Source organism: Balaenoptera borealis, assembly GCF_965194805.1.
Source record: "Balaenoptera borealis genome assembly, chromosome: 19".
Classification (NCBI taxonomy): domain Eukaryota; kingdom Metazoa; phylum Chordata; class Mammalia; order Artiodactyla; family Balaenopteridae; genus Balaenoptera; species Balaenoptera borealis.
Window position 1 is genome coordinate 60,693,684 of NC_138878.1, and position 19,958 is coordinate 60,713,641.

Genomic DNA, 19,958 nt, shown 5'->3' on the forward strand with positions numbered 1-19,958 from the left:
CTTCGTTGCTGCGCGTGGGCTTTCTCTAGTTGCGGTGAGCGGGGGCTACTCTTTTCGTTGCGGTGTGCGGGCTTCTCATTGCGGTGGCTTCTCTTGTTGCGGAGCACAGGCTCTAGGCGCGCGGGCTTCAGTAATTGTGGCACTCGGGCTCAGTAGTTGTGGCGCACGGGCTTAGTAGCTCCGTGGCATGTGGGATCTTCCTGGACCAGGGCTTGAACCCGTGTCCCCTGCATTGGCAGGTGGATTCTTAACCCCTGCGCCACCAGGGAAGTCCCCCGGAGCCGTCCTTTAAACACAAGGACACACACCTCAGGGGGATCTGCGCACTGCCCCGCACCTCCTCCGAGACAGGGCTCACAGATTCTGCGCAGGCCCCTCTGCAGGGAAGGAGAGCAGGAAGAGTATCCACTGTTCCAATCTGATTTTATTGAAAAGGAAACATACAAAAATCATGTACAAAAAAAATTAACCAAACATGTACAGAAAATTCATTCCGGTATCTACAGCAGCGCATATACAGTATCTTACAGGCTGGGCCATCCCTCCCCGCTCCCAGACTCCTCCCTCTTCTGAGATTCCCCCCCTCCCTGACTCCCCGTTTCCCCCCAGCGCTTCGCCCTGGGGACTAAGGCTGGGGCGGTTTCCGCCAAAATATCCCACCCCCCAAATGAATGCCAGTGGTCACACGTGCTCTCTTCTAAACCTATGCAATGGGATTGATGGGGGGGCGGGGGGTGGTCTCGGGCAGAGCACAGGATTCACAGTCTGGGCCCCTCCTGGCCACCCCCAGATGAAGGTGAGGCGGGCATGCCCACCACCCGCCGGCTGGCTCAGGGAAGATGGCTGGGCGCTGGGCTGGGGCGGCCGTCACACGCACCCCACTCTCTGGCTCCAGGAGGCTAGTGGTCACGTTTGGCTCATTTGCTCTTCACGGGCCCCCTCCCCGGGAGGAGGGGGGGAAGCACCAGGGGCCTGAGGCCAGGCCCAAAGTGAAGGAGCACTGGGAGAGAGAGAGAGAGACCCCCCCCCCCACCAGTGTCACCCCTGCAGCTGGAACGGGCAGCCAGCACCAGCAGCCTTTCCTGAGATGGTGATGGGCGGCAGAGGCGGGCGGCTCAGTCCCCACCGCCTCGGTCACCGCCGCCTTCAGACTCTGAGTCCGTCAGCCCTCTCTCCCCTGGCTCCTAAGCCAGGGACCCAGGAGTCCACATCTCCGTCAGTGCCCCCCAGGCTAGGCCGGGGCTGGGTCTGGAGTGGCTGCCCTGGCCCGCCCCTGGGACAGGCAGGGCTGGTAGTCCAGTATGCTACATGGTGCAGAAAAAGTCCCCCGCACTGGCCAGGGCGTCAGGAGGTGGGAGGGTCCTGCCCCCCACGTCCCCGACGTCCACCGGGCGGGTGCAGGCACCTAATTGGGCTCCATCTCCGGGGCTCCGCGGCCCCTGGGTAAGGGCAGGAGTCCCATGATGAGATTGTACAGGACCCTCCAGGGGGAGGGGCGGTGTCGCTGCTGCTCCTCTTGTCTCTAGGGAAAGAGAGCGAAGACCAAGTTAGAGTGGGCTTGAGATTGGGGCGCCTAGGTGGTCGGGTCGAAGGGCAGCGAGGAACGAGGCACGGTTCTAAGAGTGAGCTACGCCCTCAACCAACCCTCTGAGGTCGGTACTATCATTATTGTTCATCGGGTCCAGATACATTTCTCTGCCCACCTTGGGCCAAGGGCCTCTGGAACATGAGACTAGGACGGAAGGGATGCAGACAGCGTCTTCAGCACAGGGCCTGCACATATTAGCTGTGGTCTCCTAGTCCCTGGTCTCCAGATGAGAAAGTTACCCAACCAAAGTCACACGGGGCTGAGGGGTGGGGCTGGATTGCAGCCCATCTGCCCTCCTATAAAAGGCTGGTGAGCCACACAGAAGGGAGCAGGGAGCCCATAGTCTCAGCAATTCTAGAACAATCCGTGGAAGAACTGGGAATGGTTCACCATCTGCACTGAAGCTGCACGGAAGTATGTCGAGGTAAAGCTAACCTTTCCTCAGTGGCAGGATGAAGGCTGGGGGTAGCCTCTAGGACCATCTCAGTTCCACAGTGTTAGAAACGAAGGAAGCTAGATACAAGAAAAGACTTCCCACCAATAAAGATTAACAATACTAAAAAACTTATGAATATCTATAGTACTCTCCACTCCCTGTACTGAATGCAGGGCTAAATCCGGTGCTAGTTAGCAGGGCCCACCTAATCTCATCCCCACAAGGTGGGAAGGAGAAATCCATTTTATAGATGTGAACAAGAAGGTCAGATAAACCATCCTAATGATCCTAATGGGTGGCTGGGGGTGGGCTGCCTGGTACCAGCCTGCCTCCGTATCACTCCCCACTAAACTCTGCAGCCAGGAGAAGGTGGCCAAGGGGGCACATCAGATTGGCAGAAATTTAAAAGCCTGCCGCTGTTTCACTGCTGTGGAGTGCCACCTGGCACAGTCACCTTGGTGAGCAGGCTATCATTTACTAAGGCTGAGGGCCGGCAGACCAGCCAGGTATCTGCTCTGGAGACACATGCGTGCACCTGGAGATGTGTATTTTTTGGAAGAGCCAAAAAAAAAAAAAAAACCCAAACCAACCAACCAACAAAAATAAATAAATAAATAAATAAAATTTTGAGACATTTCTGGAAAGTCCTAAATACCCACCAATGAGAAAATGAACAAGGATACTACATGTCGATCCAATAAAATGCTACATGGCCGTGAAAACGAATGAATTAAAGCTCCTTTGCCCATATGGATGAATCTCAAGCATAACACTGAGAAGCGGGGAGTTTGGAGAGGAACACATACTATATCACGTATATTAAGTCTGAAACGCCCCACAATCCTAAGCATTGTTTGTGGCCTGGTAAATATGTAGTAAAAGAATCAACACCTGCAGAGGAATGGACAGGCCAATTTGAGAGGTTTGAGAGGTTTCCTTTGGAAGGGGTGAGGGGAAGAGGGTCAGGGAGGGAAACAAGGAGCTTCACAACATCCGGTTTTTGTTTTTTCTTTGAATAAGCAAGCAGTGTGGGTGTAATGTTCAGGTTGGACAGATCTGGGTGGTGGGCGCCCTGGTGTTTGTTATTCTCTGTTCACTGCTGCAGGCTTCAAATATTTTGCTTTAATGAGAGGCCTGGCTGTGGGCCTTGGGGGCGGGGCCTCCAACGGGGCGGGGCTTCCGGCGGGGCGGGGCTCCCGGGCCCGCCCCCGGCCCGCCCGGGAAGCGGGGTGGCGCGCCGCAGCAGCGCGGGCGGGTGGGAGGGGCGGGCGCGGCCGCGCCGCCGCTGCTGACTCACCGGCTATAAATAGCCCGGGATATATGAGCCGCTCAGTCGAGCGCCGCCCTCAGTCCCCGCGGCCGCGGACCCCGGGCGCGCAGCAGGGCTCGCGGATACCCCGGCCCCGGCCCTCCCCCGGGCCATGACAGCCGCGGCGCGGGCCCTAGCCCTACGGCGGCTCCGCGGACACGCCGTCCCTCCCACCTGCCTGTCCCCAGAGCGACCCCGCCGCGCAGGGCGGCAGCTGCCGCACATCTGGCTGGGCTGCCGCAGCCCCCTCCCCGGCGGGAAGTCCCACCTGCCGTCTACCCCTCCCCCAGCACTCACCCGCCGCTCGTACAGCGCGTTGAGATCGTCCGCCATCCGCCGCAGCTGGGCCCCGATCTCTCGGGCCCACTGCTCCTCCTCCCCCCGGACTCCCGGGGCCGCTTGGGTGGGGCCGCCCGCCAGGGCCCCCGGGGCGCTGGGCACTGGCGATTCCAGGTGCTGCTCCGCGGGCGAGAGTGAGGGCTGAGGACCTGGGAAAAGCCGAGGGCCGTGGTCACACCCACCACCCCTCTAGGCCCTGAGGTGTCCCGGGGGGGACCAGTTATCCAGGGCCTACTTCTCCCTTTTCCAGCCGCCTGATTTCTCTCCTGCTCCCCACCTCATTTTAGAGATTCTGTTTTCCCCTTTAAGAGCCAGATTTCTCAGCTCCTACTCCCCAGGCAAAAAAGAAGTCCTGGGGAGGCCTTCCTGGGGTCACCTGTCTAGCCAGCTACCACCTCACTACCCGTGTGAGTCTGGAAGTGCTTCCTCTTATCCTACCTAAATACTTCCCTTCCAAAACGGTGCCAAATTTTGACTGCTCCACTCAACAGATGGGGAAACTGAGGCTCACCCTAAGAAGTGGCCCAAGGTCACACAGGGCTACGGTGACTGACTACACCCAGAGTCACAAGCCTCAGGTCTCCTGCCCTCTAGTGTCCAACCACAGTGAAGCCACACCCCCGGATGTGGCCGAGGCCTGGAAACCAGAAGGCCAGACTGTGGCTGCCTCTGAGCAGGGGCCTGGGGGCTGGGATGCGGGAGATGCCTTCCTGCCTCCTCCCCACAGGCACATTCTGAGCTCCCCTGGCGTCTCTTCCTCCCTTCTGTCACGCCAGGTCCTGGCACGAGGGATCCCTGAGACCTAAAATCAGGGCCTCAGTTTCCACACCTGTGACTCTGGTCTAGAAATCGGGTCTCCTCTTGCCTCTGCTGCCAGGGAACAGAGCCGGGGAAGTTTTCTCTCTCCTGATCTCTCTGGGGTCCGGGGACGGGGTAGGGAGGGAAACCGGGACAATCTTTCCATTGCCACCGAGTGTGCCGGCTGGGATGGGGCTAGCCGGGCACCACGGAGTTAACAGCCCATCAGGCAGGGGACCTTTAACCCTTCCCTCCCCAAGACCCGTCTCCCACCCTTTCCCCATACCATTGCCCCTCCCCCTCTCCTTCCTCCGGCCGGACTGCAGAGAGGGCGGGCCCTGGCCAAAGAGATGCAGATAAAAGGCAAAAGGCCACACTCGACCCCTCCCCACTGTCCAGAAGTGACAGTCATCTCTGCCCACTCTCTCCAGCTACAGCCCTCAGGGGGCTTCAGGGGACCCAGACCGGGAGAAGGGGGGCTTGGAAACAGCTGTTGCCCCAGGCCCGGAAAAGACCGTGGGCTGCAACTCGGGGACTGCAGTCAGATTCCAGGAGGGACTTCCCATTCGGCCTCCCCCCACCCCCTGCCTCCCACTCAGTCTTCCTGCTTCTTGCAACACAAAGACCACACTGGCCACACCCTCCCCGTGGCCCGGCCGGCTCGCCACCTCCCCCCCACTCGCTCCCACTTCTCCGGTTCCTCCGTGTCTCTCTTTCCCGGCTCCCAGCATCCCTGGTGCGGGGCGGGCACTCACCGTCGGGGCGCGGGCCTCGGGGCCGGCTGCGAGGACCCCCAGGCCAGCGGGGGGCCCCCAGGGCGGCGGTGACGGCGGGCGGGGCGGTGGGGGCGCAGAGGTAGGCGGCGGGCAGCAGGGCGGGGGCGGCGGGGGCGGCAGGCAGGCCGGGTTCGCAGAGGCCGCAGGATACGGCCGAGGGCACCAGGCGGCTGAGGGGGAAGGGACGCGGGCCGTCGCGGGCCAGGCCCTCTACGGGCTCGGGAGAGCTGCCCTCCTGGCGTGCTCGGGCCATGGCGCTCCCTGGGGCCTGCAGGACAGGGCAGAGGGGTGCGGTCAGCCGGGAAGTGCAGGGGGCGCAGGGCCCCACGACGCACCCACCCCACCCGGGGTACACAGGGCACCCCACTCCTGTACGCATGGCAGGCCAGGCAGCCCAGGGCTGGCGCCCACAACACACGCAGGGCCCAGACGGAGGGGACCGTAGGTGTGCGTGATGGCCCCTCAAGACACACCCTTCCGCAGGGGCTGACCCGAGGCCTGGGCTGGCCGGAATAGCCTCCCGTGCACATGGTGATGGGCACACATGAGGGACAAGGAGGCACAGGATGGCTGTCACAGCAAGGACAAGGGCTCAGGCAGGACCCAGACTTGTGGGTCTGTCAGGCGTGTGTGTGTGTATGAGGGCTGACAGCCCCGCAACACAAACTCACCCAACGTGGGACTCACACAGGGCCTGGGCTGGTGGGATTAACTTCCGGAACACAGTGATGGGCACACAGGGAGGGCAGCCAGGCACTGTGATGCCTCGCAACACACACGGGGACTCACACAGGACCCAAAGGGGTGTGTGTGGAGGGTACACAACACACACACAAAGGCCAACGCAGGACTGGCCAGCCAGACCTCCCACCTCGTCTCCCATTTGCACAAAAACATTGAGATGTCCCAGGACACACGCATACAAACACTGACCAAAACGTGGACACACACATACACACAGACCACAGGAAGAACTATCCACACAAGGCGTACTGGCCGGCACAACCCATCCCCTCCACCCCATACACACACATATACAACTGTCAGGGTCTCACCCGCCGAGCCACTGTTAATAGGCCCACAGACACACACGTACACACCATGCAGCCATCAGAAGCACAGACAGAAACACACACCAAATAGGCACTGCCACACTTCTCAAACACACATGCCCCTCCCGACAACACACACGCAATAGATAAGACCTACACACCTCAGGACTCACACACATATCAACACAAAACAGACCTCCATGGACACACACACGGACCGACACAACCGAAACACACCCACTTGTCACCAACTCTCAGACCCCAGGACACATGTAAAGCTGGCACACACAGACACATGTCATCAGACCCAGATGCATCACCACATGCCGGCAACAACACAGAGACGCAACAGAACAGCAGACATCAACCCTCCCTCCTCCCCCAACCTGCAAACACCATCACCAACTGTCAGCCCCGGACACACGCGCAAATGCACGTGTGCACGCGCGCGCGCACACACACACACACACACACACACACACACACTACAGCTAACTCTAATCCTACACTGCCCTGGCAGCGCGCACACCTAAAGCACCCACAGAAAACACTGGTCTCACGTGACTGACATAAACACTACACACACGCAGCCCACATGACACACATGAGCCAGCCGATCAGAGACAAGCCCCTCAGACCCAACACACACACACACACACACACACACACACACACACACACACACGGGCTCAGACACAGCCCCATACAAGAGGCTGCCAGCAACATCCACTGACTGCTCTGCTCAGACCCCCCAGAGCCCAGCTCCTCAATTCCCAGACGCCGATGCCAGACACACAAGGCAAACACAGACCAGACAGCCCCCAGCACACACACACACAGACACACACACCACGCAGAACTCACACAGACACCTGGAGAGAAAACAGACATCGGCACTGGGCAGGCACACCATCACAAACGCTTAGCTGAGCCACATGCCCTGGAGATATACACAGACAGTCACAGACAGTACACACAGGCAAGACACACAAGCATACACAAACACAGCACATCGGGCAAGACACACACATGTAAACACAAACAGCTCACTCAAGCAACACACCAACACACTACAACCACACACTATAACACAGGCAGGCAATACAGACCCACAGAATCACCCCCAAACAGCACACACAGACAACTCTCACAGAGGACACAACACAGGTACACCACACATAAACAGAGCACCCGCCTTCAGGCGCGGCGTACACAGACAGAACCCCACACAAACACGCATGGGGACGGCGCGCACACCACGACGGGCCACAGCCCCACCATTCCCCGGGACTGACACAAGCACTCCCTGCAGACCCCAGCACAAACTCGGAGCCAGACACACGCACACACCCAGGCGAGACACCTGCAGATCCACAACCCCGCACACGCGCGCTCCCACGGCGGGCCCAGAAGCCCCCCTGCGCTGTCACAACCCCCCCCCCAACCCCGCCGCCGCCACGTGCGCCCGCCCCGCCCGCCAGGCGAGCGCGGGGCCAATAACAGGCTGTTGCTGGGGCGCAGCCCCCGCCCGCAGGAGCCGCAGACTTCACGGCCCGCGAGCCGCCCCCTGTCGCCGCCCCCGGCGGGCGCGCGCGCCCGGGGTGTGGCCGCCCCTCCACGCCGTCCCCCCCTACCCCCCGCCCCTCCCGGACTGCAGGGGCCGGGGCAGTCGGGGTCGACTCACTTCCCCGGGGCCGCACTGGCCGCCAGGGGGCGCTGCCGAGCCCGCACCCCATTGTTTGTAAACAAACCCGTCAGACCGCTGAGGCACCTGCGCTCTCGGACCCTCAGTGCCTCCCGCCCAGCGACACCAGCCTCATGGGGGGTGGGGAGGGCAGGGAGAGAGGGAGGCACGGTGTAGGGACTCAGCGCCCCCCCACTGCTCTCCGAGTGCACTCCCGCCACCTCCTCCAGGGAGCCCACCCGGCCTGGCCAATCGCCGCTGGCTGGGACTTGGGGCGCGCACACTCACCCCGGGGGCATGAACACGCCGGAGGGGACGGTGATGGGGGGCGGGCGGCTTCCTTCAGGAGGGCGCGCCCGCCGAGCGCCGCTCGCTGCGGCTGCTGCTGTGGCTGCTGCTGCTGCTGCTCTAACTGCAGTGGCTGCCGCTGTTGCCGTTGCTGTTGCTGCCTCGGCTGCTCCTCGGGCCGCAGGCGCGTCCGCGTCCTGGCCGCCGCTGCTGCTGGTTTCGCTGCCGCCGCCGCCACCAGGCACCCGCTCGCATGTGGTTCGCGCCGCGTCTCAGGCCGCCCGGCGGATCCCGGGCCCGCTCGGCGGCAGCCCCGCCCCGCCCCGCCCCCGCCTGGCGGGTCCCACGCCCCGCCCCCGCGTGACGCCACTGCCCCGCCCGCCAGCCGCGGACAAGTCGGGACTTGCTGGCGCGCGCCGCGCCCCCAACCTCGGCGCGGGGGGTTTCCCTGCAGCCGGGGGCGGGGCAGGGCCTGGCCCGGGGCTCGGAGGCGCGCTGATCGGCCGCCCAGACAGCGGGACAGCCGGACACACACATTGACACACTGACTGGGACCCACAGACACACACACCCAGAGACGTGTACGCAGACTGACCGTCTGGCGCTCCAGGGTACACAAAGTCACGTGCTGACAGGGCCTCGGGGACAAGCCGACTCGCAGACACACAAATGCACACCCTGGACAGAGGCGTGGACGCACAAACTCACACGCTGACGGAGCACTCACACATCCAGACACAAATACATAACCTGACTTGCTAACAGGGTCACTGGGACGCACAGACTGACATAATGTCAGGGACACACACAGTTGCACAAACACCCACACTGCTGAGCACACGTAGACCCACAAACCTATCAGGTTCACAAGCATGCCCACTGAGCAGGTACCCACAACACACACACAGTCGCGGGCCCACATAGACACAGGCTGAGAGCTTCTCAGGAAATAGAAACTTCCTGATAGGCTCAGCTGAACACACACACAACACCTGTCACAGGGACACTTGGACACACAGCTTGATCTCGATGAAACTCCTACAGAGACACACACACACACAAACACACCCACCCCAGCTCACAGCTGACACATTAAAATTGTCAGAAATTGACCCTCACAGACACAGATCAAGTCAGACATAAAAAGACTGACTCCCCCCACCAACAGACAGTCACAAAGTCACATCTGTGACAGGTTCCTGCTAACTGGCCCACTGATGGGACACTCCAGAAGCGTGCACATCTGACCACACTCGCCACGAGTCTGGCGGGGGAACGAGGGCTATAAGAAAGCCCCGGGCACCTGGCACGGGACATGCCCGGGCAGTCCCTGCAGTGACTCTCACCCGGGTTTTCTGCCTTTCAGTTCCCTTTCCTTTCTCAGTTTCCCATTGTCACTCCTTCCCCCACTCTGATGCGGTCACTAGGTGGTGTCCTGCCCTCCCCTAAAGACTCTGGGGTTCTGTCTCCCCTGCACCTTCCACTTTCCATTTCCTCTATGTCACACCGCAAACCAAACTGTGTCATCACAGGGCAAGTAGCCTCTGAGTGCCCAGCTCTGGGCTAGCCGAGAAGGGGTGCCAGACCCCAGCAAAGGTGGGCGTGTCCAGGTTCTCAAATTTGGCTCCCTCCAGGGCCAGACCCTTCGATTTCTCAAGAGCAGAAAACGCAGATCTCACGGGTAATCTCCCTACTTTAAATATTGGGGACTAATTCAGTCTCCCTCTCTCCTTCCCTTTCCTTCCCTCATTCATTCATTTCCCCTTCCTTCCTTCCCTCCAGTGTTTTTTTTTTTTAATCTTTTAAAATATTTATTTTAACTTTTTTGGCTGCACTTTCCAGCTTGTAGGATCTTAGTTCCCTGACTAAGGGATTGAACCTGAGTTCTCAGCAGTGAAAGCGCGGAGTCCTAACCACTGGACCACTGGGGAATTCCCCGTCTGGTGTTTTTCAAACTATGGGTCATGACCCACACGAGCAAACCATGGACTGTGAAATCACTTGTGTGGATCTTACTCTGTTTTATTGAAGTTCATTGAGATATATTTACATGCCATAAAATTCACTCTTTTTAGGTGTATAGTTTGGTGAGTTGGGACAAATGTACGCTACTGTACACCACCACAATTGAGATTTGGACCATTTCTATCATCCCCCAAAACTTCCCGTGTGCCTCTTTATAGTCAGTCCCTTCTACCTGCAACTTTAGCGGCTCTTGACCCGACTTAAAACAAAACAAAACAAAACAGAATATCATTTAAAAAAATTATGTAGTCAGAGGAAATACTGTTTCCTGAAAATTTTATGTGTAGTGGATAAATACCAAGCCACAAAGAAAATGGATGTATTGCTGACTGTAGATCGAAGTTAACGGCGCTTGAGGGATGCTGCTTTAGACATTTATTAAATGAGATCATTCATGGAAGCCACTGAATACAGTGTCTTACATGTATAAGTGCCTAATAAATGTTGGCTACTATCACTAGTATAACTAATTATTGTCAGTGTTTGCTCTGTGCCTGGCAGTGATCACGGTGGGAGAGAGGCTCACGGACCAGCCTGTACCCCTTACTCACTGATCAGTGCCCTAAAGCTGCCTAGTTTAGGACTGGACACCAGGAGGCCAGATGTGCTGGAATGTTCTTCTGAGAAGAAAATGAGTGTGAAGGAATCTGGCTTTGGTGGGTAGGAGTGGGAGAGGAGAGGGCCAAGAATCTACCAGGCCATAAGCATTGGCACCAGTCAAGATCCTCCCCACTATGTAGTCCAGACCCTGTTCCAAATTCTGGCATCCTCTCACGCCCAGACCGGGGATCTCAAACTCAAGAGCCAATATGAAATAAATGAGAGAAGTGAGTCCAGTGTAAGACAAAAGGGCATGGTGGGGACTGTGGATAAGTAGAGAAAGCGTGTGCCTCCTAGAGGCATACAAAGTCAAAATTAAAAACTATATTGTGACTGGCTGAAGGGCTGCCTTTTTGAGACCCCCTACCCTAGGCGCCCAAGGAAGGAGAAGCCCCAGCCTCTGTCTTCCAGACTAAATTCCCCTCCACCCCTACACCAGCAGGTCTCCTGAGGGACCAAGGGACTTCCTCCTCTAAGTTCTTGGAGGAGCATTCTGGGCCTCCCTCCAACCCTGCCTCTGGTCCCTGCTCCCCTGGAGAGGGGACGAGAGGCTCTGAAGATCTGAGGGGGCACCAATACCTCTGATAGAGGGTGAGAAACAGAGGCGAATAGAGGTACAAACAGACAGAGGAGGAGTCAGATGAGGGGAGCGGAGGGAGTCAGAAAGAGAGAGGGAGAGACCAGATGGAGAGAAAATGAGAGGGGTCAGGGATGGAGGGATGGCTTGGCTGAAGTTGGCAGTCAGGCTTGGCAGAGAGCGGAGGTTGTTTTTTTGGTTGTTTCTGTTTTTGTTGTTGTTGTTTTGGGCTGCTGGCATGCAGGATCTTAGTTCCCTGACCAGGGATTGAACCCGAGCCCCTTGCAGTGGAAGCACGAAGTCCTAACCACTGGACCACCAGGGAGGTCCCTAGGGCAGTTTCTTAATCTCTTCTCTACTGACATTTGAGGCCGGGTGATTCCCTGTTGTCTTGTGCTTTGTAGGATGTTCAGCAGTCACCCTGACCTCTATCCACTAGATGCCAGTAGCACCCCCTCCCTCTGTGACAATCCAAAATGTCTCCAAACACTGCCAGATGTGCCCTGGGGGAGGCAAAATCACCCCAGGTTGAGAACCATTGGCTAAAAGAAATCCGTCAGGGTCTCCATAACTGTGTCTCAACCCCCCCAAAGCCTACACAAAATCTCACCCAAGAGCCGGAGCTCTGGGGACTTGAGGGTCTGACCTAGAATCCCCAGCTCGGCCACCTTCTGGCTGTGTGACATTGGGCAAGTGGTCACGTCTCTGTGCCTCAATTTCCTCACCTGTGAGTTGGGACAGCACAGGTCCCTAACTCATAGGATTTTGCAGAGTAAGAAAGTCAGTAAAAATAAAGCACTGGGGCCTCGTGGGTCTTTAATACATGTTACCCATCATTACTACTACCAGTGTGGGGGGCTATTGACTCTCTGAGAATACAATCAAGGTCTTCAAGCTAAGACCCTCAGGTTGGGGCAGGGGTTTCAAACCGGGCCCGCAGGCCAGCCACTAAGGTGTTTCTCTGGGCCGGCACAGTTTCTCATTTTGAATATTAATGCCTCTCAAAGGGACATTCAACACAGTGAAGAGATAGAGCTTCCAGACTTCGGAGCCAGGACGCCTGGGTTCAAATGATGAACGTGAGGAAGTAGCTTCCTCTCTCTGAGCCTCAGTTTCCACACGTGTACAAAGGGGATCACTGTAGGACCCCCAAATGAAACGTGAAGATTAAATGAGTCCCTATTCGTAACGCACGTAGAAGAGTGCCGGCAGCAACTGGCTCCATGTGAAGTCCTGCTTAGAGAAAAGAAATGTCCCAGCTAGTTTACTGTAGCCCCATAACCTTCCCTAATGTCTTGAATGCTGTTCCGGGGAAGTAGATTTCTCAGCACGGCAGAGGGAGTTGGGAAGGACTTAACTTTTCACTGCAGGCTCTGAGTCCTGGCTTTCCGCGGTGGGGAGGGGGCCTCCTGGGTCCCCTCAGTGCAGCCGGCCTCCCAGGCCCGGAGGCTGGACGGGAGCCTGGTGGGGGCTGGGCGGGGGCGCCGGTGTCCGCGGGGTCCGAGCGGCCGGCGCGTGTGAAGGTTACCGTTCCCTGGCGGGGCGGGGGCCGCGCGCTGTTGCTGGGGTCTGCGGGGCCTGCCTGCGCCCGCGCCCCCCCTCCTTCCCGGCCAGCCAGTGAGCGGTACCCGCCGCCGTTGCCAGGGGAAACTCGCCGCCCCGTTACCCAGCAACAAGCCTGGCCCAACCAGGCGCGAGGACCCCCCAGGCCCCGCCCGCCGCTGCCCACCGCGTGCCCAATGCCAGGCGGGCAGAGCCGGCCCGGCTCCCGGAGACGGCGAGCGCGCTCATTGGCCGCCGCAGCGCCCGCCCGCCCGAATCTGGGGGAGCCCTCGGCGCGGGGGGCGGGGAGCCGGGCCCCGGGGAGCTGCCAGGCTCACTGCCTGCAAGCCTGCGGCCGGCTGGGGTGAGGCCCGGACTGGGCACTGTCCACCCTCCCCCCACCCCGCCCCATACTCGCACTCTCGGGCGAGGATGGGCACTTGGGATGGGCTGGAAAGAGAGGCTGCGCCTCCCATCCCTCCCCAGCAAGGTACGCTAGAGATGGCCTTGTGAAAACAGGGAGCAAGTGTTCCCCGCCCAGAAGGAGTCCTGGGCATCCTGACCTCGTGAAGACAGGGGCTGGTTGTCCGCACAACATGCCCCCCACCACGCGCTCCAAACAGGATTCAGGCATCGTGACTTTTAAAAACGGGCTGAGGATCCCCCACCAGAAAAGGACTCAGGTGTCCTGAGCCCATAAAAATAGGGGTCCCCCCCCAAAGGACTCAGGGTGCCCTGTCTTGTGACAACAGAGATATGAACCATCTCCCCCCAAGGGGATGCTAGTTTCCCAGTCCCTGGAAAGAAGGGTTGAGGATGCCCCCAGAAGGGGACCCAAGCAGGTCTGATTTTGGGAAAGTTAGAACTAAGCACTCCACCCCCACAGGAAACAGGGGCTCAAGCCTTTGGGCCCCAAAGCATAAGATGCCTCAGAGCCTCTGGGCATCCTGGTCCCTCACCGTATTGATACTGGAAGACCCCACACATACACCAGTTACCAGACCCTCAGGTGTCCAGTTCATCCAGAGGACCACCTGCCTAGCCCCAAGGTGTGGACTTCCAGCTCCCCTCCCCTCTGAGTCATTTCCCCCAGGGTCTAGCTTGTTGATCTCCCAGGAAACAGGCATCTGACCCCACAGCCACTCCCTCTCCTCCCTAGTACTCAACCTACACCCCTCCCCCTGCCCACACACATGCCAAAGACCCAGGAGTCTAAGCCCCAAGTGTCTCAGACGCCCCATCCAGACACCTGGCGAGGTGACCCAGCCCCTCACCGTGTGCAGGGGGCCCCTTCCCCGTCCTGGGGCCCTGGGATGCCCAAGACCCTAGATCTGGTAGATCCAGTCTCCCAGTGCCTTCAGTTGGCCACCGGGGATCCAGAACTGGGAGCCTCCAGCCTCAAGGGGCCCTGATGTGAGCTCCCCGGCCACTCCAGAGAGGCTCAGATTCCTCAGTCCCCACCCCCGGGAGACCCAGGCAGCGGAGCCCCCAGCTCCAGACCCTGGTTGAATCCAGGTGCGGCCCGCCCCTACCCTGGTACCTGGGGGGGTGGGGGGGCGGAGTCAAGGATTACTCAGCCTCCAGAATGAGACGATGACATCATCCTTGGGGGGGGGTTGACTAACGGCCGCGCTGGGGGGGGCGGGGAAGTTTACCCGGTAACAGCGGCTGCCGCACGGCCCTGCCGCCCCCCCCCCCCAAGGGCCGGGAGAGGGAGGCATAAGCACACACACACACACACACACAAGCCCACTCAGCATCTCCCCCTTCCCCCTGCAGCACCCCACATCACACACATCTGACTGGGGCAAGGGCAGGGATGTGTGTGTGGGTGTTTGTGTGACTGTGTGTGTGCTGGAGAGTTCTCTAAGTCTGCTGGGCCAGTGTGCTGTGTGTCGGGGGTTGACTTATGAGAGTTGTGGTTGTGTCAGGGTGCGATGTGTGGTTGTGTCAGTGTACTGTTGTGTATCAGTTGGTTGTGTCAGTGGGATGATGTTGTGTGTCAGCATTTGTCCCATGGGATGGCTGTGACTATGTGATTGTGTGTCAGTGTGCTAATGTATGATAGTTGGGCATGCTGTGTGTGAGTGTGATGGTGTATCTGTGTGTTAGTGTCCATGTGCTGTTTTGTGCAATGTGCTTGTGTGCATGGGTGAGATGATGTGTGTCCATGTGATTGTGTTTGTGTGACAGGGTTGGAATGATGTTGTGTGTTAGCAGAAATGTTTGTGGACATGCTGTGTCTTACTGTTGGGTTAGTGTGGTTGTATGTATCAGTGTAACACTGTGTCAATGTGGTTGTGTCACTATGATTGTGTCTGGACAATGCTGTGTATAGTGGGATTGTGTGTGTAACACTGTCATTGTATCTCAAATGTTGTGTGTCTGTGGGACTGTGTTACTGAGGGTATGTGCGTCAGTGCAGTGCTATGTGTCCTTGTGATTGTGTGTGTCATTGTAATTGTGTGTCACTGTGATTGTGTTTGTCAGTGTGATGTTGTGTGTCCATGGGACTGTATGTTAATGAGATTGTGTTTGTGCAATGTTGTGTGTCACTGTGATTGAGCCATTGTTGTGATTGTGTGTGCCACCGTGATAGTGTGTCAGGACCAACTGGCTGTGGGATTATGAGGTGTCACTGAGACTGTGTGTGTCACTAATATTGTGTGTCTTAGGGACTAACGCATGGAGATTGCATGGGTCTGGGCGACACTGGGTGTCATTGTGGTTGTGTGTTAGGGTAATGCTGTGTGTCATTGTGATTGTGGGTCTGGGCAGTGCTGTGTGTCCTGGAACAACGTCTGTGCCCCGAGATGTTGTGTGTCTGTGTGATGCTGTGTGTCTCTGCGTGTTCCTGGGACTGTGTATGACACTGTGTGTGTCACTGTGATTGTGTGTGTGTGAGGTGATGCTGCGTGTCCCTGGGACAGTGTGTGTGAGCCACTGTGACTGTGTGGCAGCGTGCTTCACTGGGTGTCGGGGGAAGGTGCATCTCCAGGCCTCCTGCCCGAGAACAGCGACGCTGCTCTCTGATTGGCTGCGGCCTCGCCAGTGAAAAGCTTCCGAATCCTGCGGTAACTTGGTAACTCGGTAACTCGGCCGCCGCCGCCGCCGCCGCCGCCGCCGCCGCTGGGATGGGGTGGTTGGGAGGGGCCCCGCCGAGGGGCCCCGCCCATATCCCGCAGGGCCCGCCCCTGCAGGCGACCCTAACCCCGAGTGCCCCTCCCGGATCCCCCTCACCCCACCGGCTCCCCAACCTCACCTCCGTCTCTACAGCCCTGACTCCTTCTCCCTCACCTCTGCCTCTCGGCTTCTGCTTCCCCATCTCTGCACTCGCTAGCACTCTCTCTCCGCCTCTGTGTCACCCCTGTTTGTCTCTCCCTATCTCTGTGTCCCTGCCTCTCTCTTTCTCTTGTCTCTGTCTCCCGCGTCCCAGCTCTGTCTCTCCCTGTCCCTCCACCATCTCTGTCTCTCCTTGATCTCTCTACCCATCTCTCTCTTCTTTTCTCTGTCTCTCCACCTCTGTCCCTCTAGAGACTTTCTCGGGCTTTCTCTCCGTCGCTCTGTCTCTGTCTCCCCCTCCTCTGCCTCAGTCTCCCCATCTTTGTGTCTTTCCGCTTCTTGGCTCTGTCTCCCTCCCTTCCCCGTCCCCTCTCTCTCTCACTCCCACAGCCAAGCTCAGAATTCACTTTTCATTCTGTGGAGACAGCCAGGGGACCATTCGCTACTTCACCCTCGCCCCTCCCCGCACGCCCAGGCTTCTGCCAGCAGGCCTCACGCAGGTCAGACTTCAGGAAGGACTTCCCGCCCTGGTTCAGCACCGGAGTTTTATCGCTTGGGCCAGGCGGAGCCCCGGAGGCCCCGTGGCTTCCGGAGGCGCCCGAGCGGGATGAGCTCACTGTAAGTTGGCTTGGATTTCATCAGCTTCCTCTGCCGGAGTTGCCCCCGCTCCTCATCCCGCGCGGGCCGAGCGGACGAATCCGCCGGGAGCCTGCTGCCGCCCAGCGGCGAAAGGAGGAAGCGCAGGCGCCGCGTAAAAATCCCACCTCTGCAGTTCACGATGTCACCAGCTCACAAGCGCTGCAAATACGAACCCATTTCACCCTCACGACAACCCCATGAGATAGAGATGATTTTAAATCCCACTTACAACTGGGAAACTGAGGTCAGAGACTTGAGGTCGGCCGTCTGAGGTCTCATTGCTGATGAATGGAGCCCTTTGGAGGCTGGAAGGGCTGGAAGGGAGTGAGCAAGGCGGGGGGGAGGTGAACTCCGATACAGGATTAGATCGTGGTGAGGACTTTACTTTTTACTCTGAGTCAGGTGGGAGCCACTGGAGAGTTCTGAGCAGAAGAGGGGACGTGAGCTGACCTAGTTCTTAAGGCGCCCCCTGGCGGCCAAGTGGGAAACAGGTCGTGGGCAGAGAGAGCTGTGTACCCAGGGAGGAGGCGATTTTAATAACATAGGTTGAGGTGCTGGAGACTGGACCAGAGTGGATACTGTGGGGTCAGGTTGAACGTGGAGCCGATGGGATTGGCTGAGGCATTGGGTGCGGACGTGTGCGAAAGAGAGGAGTTTAGGGGTTTCCCGGTTTCCGCCTGAGCAGCTGGAAAGATAAAAGGGCCAGGACGATGATGATGGTAATAATAATGGCAGTTCTCACATTCTGTGCACCTATGTGCCAAGCTCTGTGCCAACTCACTGCTTTACACACCTGACGTCGTTAAATCCTTACAACCATCCTGAGAGGCCAGAGCTGGAGGTGGGTGATGTAGGATTCTGGATTTACTGAGATTTTATTTTGCAAGTAGAGTCTACATGATTTTCTCAGTAACTATGTGTGGCTTTCATGGATAATAACAATAATAACCTACAAATAGAGTGTGTGTCTGGCATGTTCTCACAGCGCTTTAACTATATCATCTTATTTAATCCTCGCAGCCTGCCATGATTAGCAGAATTTTACACAGGGGGAAACCGAGGCAAGAAAGATTAAGTCCCTTGCCTAAGCACAATGCAATTAATAATTACAATAATTTACTATAGAGGTGGTAGAGTGGGCTCCAGGAGTCAGAAGGATCTCTCTGGGTTCAAATCCCGGCTGGACATGTGACCTTGGACAGCTTACAGGGACTCTGGGCTTTGGTATCCCGCTTTGTAAAATGGAGATTGCAGGAGTACTGTTGACACTGGGCTTTTGTGATGAGTTCATGAAGAACAAAAGTGAACCCCAGGGGACTTCCCTGGTGGCGCAGTGGTTAAGAATCTGCCTGCCAATGTAGGGGACACGGGTTCGAGCCCTGGTCTGGGAAGATCCCACATGCCGCGGAGCAACTAAGCCCGTGAGCCACAACTACTGAGCCTGCTTGTCTGGAGCCTGTGCTCCGCTAAGGGAGAGGCCGCGACAGTGAGAGGCCCGCGCACCGCGATGAAGAGTGGCCCCCGCTCGTCGCAACTGGAGAAAGCTCTTGCACAGAAACGAAGACCCAACGCAGCCATGAAAAAAAAAAAAGTGAACCCCAGAAGTAGAAAATGCTCTTTAAATGCTAGTACAGACTCTCTTTAAGGGCTGGGGCTACTGAGATAGGCAGGACCTGAAAACAATCATGATAAAACAAATATTCAGTCAGTCACTTCAGAGGGCCTACAAGGTTTGAGTCTTGTGATGACTCCTCCAGGCAGGACCCCCTGATTGCCTCCCTGCCTCCCCAGGCTCATAGGAGCTCATCTTGTCTGCACCTCAGCCTGCACTGCTTGTGTCAGGGAATGTGCCGCCCTTTGCCTCCTATTGGGCCTGGCTGGGCCTGCCTCAGCCTCCCTTTCTGTCTTACAGCTGGGGAATGGAGCCACCATATTCCCTTTCTCCACCTGGGACACGCCTGTATTCACCTAGCTTGCCCCCATGTTTCACTCCGGTCTCTGCTGAAATGTCACCTCCTCAGAGAAGGCTTCTAGGACCATCTCTGTCCCCTCACTCTGCCTAATTTTGCTCCACAGCGCTCTTTTTACATATTCATTTGTTTAGCTACTTACTGTCTGTTTCCTTTTGTTGAAAGTGAGCTCCATGGCGGCAGGGACATGCCTCCAGCATAGCGGTACCTTCTAATCCCCATTTCACACAGTGAAAAACCAGACCAAGGCTCTGCAAAGCAGGTTTCATGGTTCAAGGACTATTTGTTGAATGAATGCGTCTGGGGTCTCAAGCGGCAGGGAGTGCGCTACACCGCCCCCTGGTGGCGAGTGGGAAACTCGCACCGCGAAAGTCGCCTGCACGGCTAGCAAATTTCGTACATTATCTTCGGGTAGCCCGATATTACCTATGTACTAATGCTAGAACTGAACTCCATTTCACATTAAACACAAAGTATTGTTTACGATTATTTTTTGAACTTTCAAATTTTACTTTTAAAATACTTTAAAACGTTGTTTCACCTGAGGCATAACTTCCATACTTTTGTAAGACCCAGAAATCCCAAATGTAAAGCTCCAGGTAATCACTGCTTACCTGGGCTGAGGGCGTGGGGCGGGGGGTGGTGGTCTAAGAAACAGACCTTACAAGCTCCCTAGGACCTTCCCTCAGACCCCCTTCTAGTCACTATCCCCCTGGGTAATCACTATCCTGGTGGCTAACAGCAGAGGTTAGTTTTGCCTTTTCTAGAACTTCATACAAATGGAAACATGCAGTATGTGCTCCTTTGTGTCTGTTTGGCATTTGTCACTCAGCCTCATGTTTGTGAGTTTCATCGTGTTTTTGTGCACGGTTAGAGACGGTCGTTCATTTTCATCTTTGTATAGTATTCCTTGGTGTGAAGACACCACAGTATGACTATCTATTCTGCTGCTGACAGGCATTTGACTTGTTTCCAGTTTGGGGTTGGATTAGTTTGCTTAGGGCTGTCATAAGAAAGTAGCACATACTGGATGGCCTAAACAACAGATATTTA

General features: G+C 57.3%; 1 protein-coding gene across 4 annotated transcripts; it reads right to left on the reverse strand.

Moving 5' to 3' along the window:
- Positions 1-406: 406 nt before the first annotated feature.
- Positions 407-12,306, reverse strand: BBC3 (BCL2 binding component 3). Of its 4 annotated transcripts, none has more exons than XM_082370174.1 (4): positions 8,271-8,409; positions 5,226-5,514; positions 3,631-3,821; positions 407-1,522 (listed from the first exon to the last, which is right to left on the reverse strand). In XM_082370174.1, exons 2-4 carry the CDS (start codon positions 5,497-5,499, stop codon positions 1,406-1,408), a joined length of 582 nt encoding a protein of 193 aa, XP_082226300.1. In that variant the 5' UTR covers positions 5,500-5,514; positions 8,271-8,409; the 3' UTR covers positions 407-1,405. The 4 variants fall into 4 exon arrangements, with proteins under 4 accessions (XP_082226300.1, XP_082226301.1, XP_082226298.1 ...); XM_082370175.1 differs by lacking the exon at positions 8,271-8,409 and adding an exon at positions 5,918-7,716; XM_082370172.1 differs by lacking the exon at positions 5,226-5,514 and having other exon boundaries at positions 8,271-12,306.
- Positions 12,307-19,958: the final 7,652 nt, after the last annotated feature.

What these genes read in the sequence shown, in the direction of transcription:
- BBC3 (XM_082370172.1), bottom strand. Translation starts at nt 9,192, where the DNA reads ATGTGGGCCCGCGACTGTGTGTGTGTTGTGGGTACCTGCTCAGTGGGC. An exon ending in GGCGTGTTCATGCCCCCGGG is followed by an intron (nt 3,822 to 8,270) that starts GTGAGTGTGCGC and finishes GGCTTTTCCCAG; the next exon opens with GTCCTCAGCCCTCACTCTCG. An exon ending in ACGCGCTGTACGAGCGGCGG is followed by an intron (nt 1,523 to 3,630) that starts GTGAGTGCTGGG and finishes CTCTTTCCCTAG; the next exon opens with AGACAAGAGGAGCAGCAGCG.